Genomic DNA, 7836 nt, shown 5'->3' with positions numbered 1-7836 from the left:
CATTTTGTCCTGCTTGAAGATTCACTTCTGAAAAAGTGCAGAGCCTACGTTCTTTTCTTTTTTTTCATTAAAAAGAAACAGCATGAGGGTGAGTAGATCTTTATTATCATTATTATTTTAGGTGATCTATCTGTTTAAGAAAAATGTCCTCGTGACCACGAGATCATCGCCTGCTCTTCTACTTGAAATCCTGTTTGACTGGTTTACACAAACCAGCAGGTATTGCATCACATGGGGATGTATTTTTCTTTAGGAGACTTTTTATATTCTTTGCAATCAACACATTTCCTTTTCTTGGAATCTGTATCAAATATAATTAACTTCATATAAATCAAGCCTGTACTGTAGCCTATGTCCTTACTGTTTAAAAAGTAAAGTGAACGTGTTTGTGTCTGGGTGAAACATGACTAACCACTGAAAAGTATTTCGGTGTAACTTCCCCATAGCAGAATGACGCGATGGGCTTCACCCAAGGAGTTTGAGCTTCTGTGAAGTATCGACTCGGATCAAAGAAGGTTTTGTTTGATTTTATTATCTGTATGGCTGTAATGATGTCCTGTCGTAAATACATCGCGCCTCTAGTGTTCTGTGCCCAGGTGGCCAGCTCGTTTTTTGACACCGCTCTCCAAATGGTGGTTAAAGAACGATGCGCAAACCCCGACAGAGACGCCGAGCAGAAAGCCATCACAAACTTCAACATGACCTTCAACATGGTGCTCAAATTCATGCCAATTGTGCCAGCGATCCTTCTGGCAAAGGTCGGAGACAGAGGTTACAGGAAGGTGCCAATAGTGGTTCCTCTGGTTGGATATTTCCTGTCCAGAGGTCTGCTCTTGCTGGATATCGTGCTGGACTGGCCTCTCCAGGTGCTGTACGCGGTGCCGGTGATCCACGGACTGTGCGGCGGCTTCGCGTCTTACTGGGCGGGTGTGATGGCGCTGGTGTCGGTGTGCTCCGGTGAGGACGAGCGCTCCGTGCGCATCATGAGGACCGAGCTGGTGTACGGAATCGCCGGGTTCGTTGGTAGTTTGGCTTCTGGTCACTTATTTAACCTCTATACCGTAGATATCAAACAAGGAGCAATTTTATCAAGTTTCAGCGTGCTACTCTATTTCCTGTGCCTGCTCCATGCGGCATTTTTCCTGCGCGTCGATCTTTTCTCCGAGCTTGGAGAGAGACAGGAGCGAGAGGAAAGTGTTGGGATCATTAACCACGAAGCCCGTGATAAAATAAACATCGCTTTGCTCTTCGTCAGTGGGATCTTGTATGATATAGCAGTGGCTGGAGGAATGGAGATGTTGGCAGCTTATGTGCTCAAAGACCCCCTCAGCTGGGGCGCAACCGAGGTGGGTTACGGAAACGCGGCGGGATCTCTTCTCTTCATCACCAGTTTTGTAGGTGTGAAGATGTTCACAAGATGCTCTGTTAGAGATGAGAGCATGGTCATGATCGGCATGGTGTCTTTCGCAGCTGGGATTTATTTCATGGCTTTTGTGACCACAACTCCGATGTACTTTTTGGGTAAGTTAGGCTATAACCAAAAATCCATAGCCTATCTTCTTCTTTTTTCTTTTTGTTTTACTTAATGCTTGAACTTAAGGTTTATTCATATATCCTTAAATCTACCTTAAATGTATTAAATATGACCATTAGCCTATGTGGCTAAATATTAACCAGACCCTGTTGGCTTACATCAATGAAAGCAATCAATTGCCTAATGGTCGGTTAATGTACAATATTCAGATGTCATGGTGCAAATATGTATAAGTATATTAGCATTATAAAACAATTAGAAATAATGTACTGTACCTAAGTGACTTTTCTAACCAGTGTTGGGGAAAATCCGAGTGTAAAAGAGTGTAAATGAATAAGCCTCAGGCTGAATGAATGTAAATTCACATTAGTACAGTGGAGAGCAAACAAACAGCTGTGCTGCAATTCTGGATTACAATGAAGAATAGGACACAGGAGAAGAGAGAAGGTGTAACACTCTTCAGCAATAAAAAAGAAAAAGAAACACAAATGTAATGTTATGTTTAAGTAATTCTTGCTTATTGCAGTTTTTTTTTATTGCTAAACGACAGTGAGCACAACTGGAGCTACATGTGCAAAACTCTAACTACAGTCTTCACTAGCAACAGTCACCTGAGCTAAACAGTTCACATCATCTGCAAAACTCATTCCAAGCAACACAACTCTTAACACATGACTCAAAACAGACTCAGTGCAGCTAAATACTAACCCTCACTGAGATAACACACACCGTCACTCCGAACACACCGAGAGGAGAAACACTCGCATCAAACACCATTACAGAAAATACTCACTTTTCATCTTTACAGTTTGAACAGTTTCAGTGACTTCATACAAAGTAATATTGTCTTCAAAGAAAAGAGTGAGATTCACATGATTTATTTACATTTTTAGAACATAACAATTCTTTAAGGTAAATGAAAATTAGAAGTTTGCTTCAATAGTCTGTAGTAATTTACGGAATTACAGTAATGAGAAAAAAAGGTAGAAACTAAAAGTACATACTGTAATTCAAACAAATAAGTGAGGGGCTAATCCTGAAATTGCAATCAGCAGTGTTTGAAATCTCTTCTGTTTTGAATGTGTGCTTCACAGTTTTGACAGCAGTGTGTTAGCATTTGAACAAAGTGCTGTAAATCCACAGTGTTGTGCAGGTTGTGTTTAAAGGCATGGGATAAGTGTGTAGAGTTTTGAAAACTGTGTTCAAGCAATGAAAAACGAACTAGAGTTTGGTCCACATGAACTGCTGCTGTGCAGACTGTAGTTAGAGTTTTGCACATGTGACTCCAGTTGTGCTCACTGTCCTTTAGCAATCGAAAAAAACTGTAATATGGTTGAAATGGATCATTGGAGAGCTGTCGGTTAATAAATGTGACAGCAAAGTAAATGGCGTTACTTAGGTGAAAAAGTAACTCAGATATTTTATTTGTAAATTAAATAGTAATGTTACTTAACTAGTTAAAAAGTAATCTGATCATGTAACTTGCGTTACTTGTAATGCGTTATCCCCAACACTGTTTCTAACTATAGTATATTAAATGAGTATTTAAACTGTAATGTAAACCAGTGCATGGTTTCTCAAAGGAAGAATATACAAGTCACTTTACTGATTTATAGTTGATTCATCTGAGGTTTTGTTCTTGTCTCCTTTAGCTCGTTCTGTCACTCTGTTTGCTCTGATTCCAATGCCCACCATTCGCTCACTGCTGTCCAAACAGGTCAAGGGAACCTCGTATGGTAGGTGTCAGTTCTTTATTCTTTCAGTGCCCTAAACGAGATGTGTGTCTGTATATGGTGCTGCCAAAAACATTTTATGGAACACTTAAATTTCCTCAAAAGTAAACTTAGAGTTCAGTTGACTTTTACACAATTTGCATGTTAGCTCATGCAGCTGTGCTGTAAAGCTTATCAGTATCTGGTGTATATACTCAGAAGTGTGAACAAAACAAATAAAAAAAAAAAAAGAGAAATTAAACTTTGTGTCAGTGTATTCACAGGTGGAGGCCGCATGAATATTTATGCTTTTGTGTGTTAACAAGAAGTAGCTTTATTGGCAAGTGTAAAATTATGCTTCTGACCTGCGGTGCATTTCCCAAAAGTAACTATGGTAAAGAATTACATAATTACCAACAGTTCAACAGAACTTGCAACCCTAGTTAGCACTTAACAATTATTTTGGGAAACGCGCTCCTGGTTGTTTTCTGGTAGTCGTTGATTTGTTTGTCAGTGCTTAATTACCCATGTAGGTCCACTGACCTAGCTACTGTTGCCAGTCAATTAGGTTAGAAAAGGTGCAGCATTCACTCTTAAAGAGACCAAAACTTTTATAAACTAGTTTGGATCTCTTCAAGAGTGTTGCCCCTTTTCTAATTGTCATGGCTTTTTGATTTTTGGTTGCACCTCCTCTTTCGTTGGTAGAGCCCCTCTTTTCAGTAATCTTTGTAGCTACTGTTGTTAATCCCAGTTGTACAGTCAATGGTTGATGGGCTGGCTGAGGTGACAAGGAGTTAGAATATGGTTTATCAGAAGGCAAGGGTCCAAGTACCAAACCCTGAGGAACTCCAGTGGATAACAGATGCTACACTCCCTCTCTTGAAGATACCTTGTCGAATCTGCCCATGGTAGGACTCAGGCCAGTTAAGTGTAGTTCAAATAATACCCTGTTCAGAGAGAGTGGACAGGTGAATTTCTAACCCTTGCTACAATGCAAGGCTGTGCTTTATTCAAGTATGAGCTAGTCTGTTCTAGTATTTGAGGCTGTATACTTTACCTTATCAACAGCACAAGCTGGTGACAAGCTATGGAAGTCAAAGCAGATTCGAGCATTTGTAAATGCTCTTTTTTTTTTTTAAGAAAAGACAGGCTGTCGGGGTGTAAAAGCATTAATTTATTTCAGTCACATTCAGTCACTTAACACTAACTGTAATGTAGCATTTTTGAAACCTAAAAATCAAAGTTGTCCTGAAACAAAAATAATACCCGTTCTTGTCTTAGGACAACTTAGCCTAACTTTTTTGATCCACTTCAAATGTTGACTACTGTATGTGTGTGTGTGTATATATATATATATATATATATATATATATATATATCAGTATATATCAGTATGAGTGTGTATCCCATCAGCCAACTACTGGAGTGCCTCAGGGTTCAGTGCTTGGCCCACATCTCTTCTGATACCATACCTACAGGCCACATGAACGAAACCCTCACCTCTGACACTGTTGGCACTGACATTGTGTAACTCATATATAGTAGAGCTGAAAAAATAGGCATAATTGTGGTAGTGATAGGATGCCAAGCTGAACAAACAGTCTTTTTTTAAGAACTCAGTAGTTTGATGAAGCACACCTTTTGTAATTTTCATGATTAGCTACCTTTCCTCCCAAAGGCATTACCTTTGTCATGCTCCAGTTGTCCTTCAAACTTGCAAGCTTGGTCACCACACCCATCTACACAGTGATCTATCAGACCACACTTGACACATTCCCAGGGTTTGTCTTCATACTGTCCAGCATCTTCTCCGTTCTTTCTATGATACCCATTAGGTAAGCTGAGATTTCTGACACATTTGATAATATTCCATTTACCATTCAATTCTGAGAAAAGTTGGTCTTAAATTTTTTCTTTGTTTATGTCTAGCATTGTAGGATGCCGCTCTGCAAGACATGATGGATATGAGAGAATTCAAGGGAACTGACAGCATCAGCCACACCAAAGGAGACACAAAGCGTCACAAATTGACTCGTTATTGAAATATGTTTCCTTGATTAAGGATTTAAAGTTTTTCTCAGTCACTTTGGTGCATTTCTCAGATCAGAATTGAAATTCTCAAAACTAACTGTTCAATTCTCATCTCATTGTGTCAATTGTGCACATAAAAAAAGCAGTTTCTCATTTCTTTGTACAAGTTGCAAATGCTTTGGTACATCCATGCAAATGATTGTGTACAATTCTCTGTTGTTTCCTACATTATCAGTTGCAAATGTCATGTTGCTCAAAATTTATTATATAGTTTTCTGTGCAATAGTCTTACCCCCCAAAACATCGGGTCTTTAGTTCGTCGTATAAGTCATTAAATGCAAAATGGTTAATCTAGTTGTCATAAACTGCCAAGCACACTTTTTTTTTTACACATTATTATTAGACTTTTTGTCAATTTGGCATGAATTGTGCAAGTGAATATTTACTAATGAGGAGAATGTAGATGATAAACCAATGATAAACCATTTCTCTGAAATAGCTCAAAGGTGCATCTCATGAATCTTCAGTTGGAGAGCTTATACTGTATAGACAGAGGACAACACAAGAGTTACACATTCTGACAATTGACTTATTTTCATCTTTGTGCCCATATTTATTTTTCCATTTCTATATCACAGTGACATTGTTTTTTTTTTTACAGTATTATAATTTTTTTGGCCAGACCACTAGTAAAAGTGTAACTGGGAATTCTATCCAGTCTCTTTCAATCAATATCCCACATACAGTAATGTGTAAATTTCTACTTTTGAAATGGATATATGGCATACATAAGCATATTGCATACTGTTCAATACAGTAACTGTCATCCAAAATGTTGCCATAGTTTACATCATAACATCCCTCTAGAGTACACTGTTATATTGACAACATGACTAAGCGATTTGACTGTCCATCCGTAAACTATGACACAAGGACTTGTCATTCGATGGCACTGACATGTTCATTGACACAGATATTTATTTTTGAGAGATGAACTAAGGATTTTGAGCAAGAGACTGGCTTTTGCAGGTAATCCATGGTGTTTTGCTATTTGTACGAGTTGTTTTGAGAAATGCACTTACTGTTTTGCAAATTATGAGTTTGATTCGAGAAATGTACCAAAGCGACTGAGAAAAACTGTAAAGGTTTACACTGGAGTTACAATATAATATATCTTTCAGTTGACTAGAAGTCAGCTTGAATGAATAATGTTATTAGATAGTGTTATCTACTGAAATAGATAATATTCATGATGCACTGTGGTTACACTTAGCATTATTGGTAATGCAGTCTGTGTAGCATCATATTTGACAAGGTTTTTACATGTCTTTGTACGAAATGTTGACAGTCTTTAGATTTTAGATATTTTGATAGCAGCTTACAATTAATTTCCATTTGGTACCATTAATTGACTACAATACTAAATATGAACTCAAAATAGAGAAAACATTGAAAGTACAGTATAATAATCTTAATGTTAATTTCAACATTAGTACAATCCAAAGTTGTATCTGTTAATATTATTTAATGGACCTGAACTGACAAAGATCAGTTTTATTTTTATTAGCCAGCATACACAAAAACTTTAATATATGTATTGTTCATTTTAGTTAACGAATTAACTGATGTTAACTAATGGAATCTTATCATAAAAGTGTTAGCAATATTTCTTTATGCACTGTCTATTTGAAATGGATGACATCTTTTATCAAATTTTTATTGTACAGATTTAGCAATAAATCAAGTTATGTGTACATCGGTGTATGGTGTGTTCATATTAAACATACTTTTTTTTACACAATGTGTACAGGAAATACAATTATTATACAACTAATCATCATTCTATACGGCAGGCTGTGAGTCTATATAGTTTTTAGTATTGCTTGTGCAAAGGCACAAAAATACATTATAGAAAAAATAGATATTAGTATATTCTAATTATTTTTATGGCAATGGTCTAGTATTAAAATCAGGTAACAGCATCAAACAACACTGTGCACGTTATTCTTCCTTTTAAAGCCCAGACTTTATATCCTATCAATTTAATGATAAACAATTTATGCTGAAGAGAAGCCAAATGAGCTTTAAAAAACATGACATGTATAAAACATACAAAGGGAATAAACATTTAATAAAGTGGTAAATAAGTGATTCTCCCCACATGCTTAAGTTTAATTTGTTCATTTATACTTCACACCTGCTGGACTGATCTGTAAGTAAACAGGACACACTCATGCTACAGTTGCTTAATATTTGACAAAAAAAAAAAAAGTTTAACCATTAAGTACATAAAATAACACATTAATGGACCACAATTACCGCAGATTCTGCAGGCAGTCATATATTCTCTTTACATTTAACCTGTTCTTGTAAAAAAAACTGTATTTTATATCAGAATGTACAACATGCTTTAAAGCAACAAAAGTCATATAGCTGCCTTTGTAACAAAATAAAATATATTCAAATCAAATCATCTTAAAAATTAATAAGAGAAAAGGCCATGTATCTTCTCTAGACCACATAAAAAAGGGCAAAGATAGACAGAAAAGAGCCTATGCT

General features: G+C 36.7%; 1 protein-coding gene across 1 annotated transcript; it reads left to right on the top strand.

Moving 5' to 3' along the window:
* Nucleotides 1-247: 247 nt before the first annotated feature.
* On the top strand, nt 248-7291 carry LOC132127421 (thymic stromal cotransporter homolog). Its single transcript, XM_059539273.1, has 5 exons — nt 248-1521; nt 3187-3270; nt 4925-5081; nt 5176-5335; nt 6436-7291. The coding sequence occupies exons 1-4, from the start codon at nt 540-542 to the stop codon at nt 5231-5233; spliced, it is 1281 nt and encodes a 426-aa protein (XP_059395256.1). The 5' UTR covers nt 248-539; the 3' UTR covers nt 5234-5335; nt 6436-7291.
* The last annotated feature ends 545 nt before the right edge of the window (nt 7292-7836 follow it).

The sequence above is a fragment of the Carassius carassius genome, chromosome 45 (assembly GCF_963082965.1).
Source record: "Carassius carassius chromosome 45, fCarCar2.1, whole genome shotgun sequence".
Taxonomy (NCBI): domain Eukaryota; kingdom Metazoa; phylum Chordata; class Actinopteri; order Cypriniformes; family Cyprinidae; genus Carassius; species Carassius carassius.
Note: the sequence above shows the minus strand (reverse complement) of the source record. Positions and strands in the feature narration are given on the sequence as shown.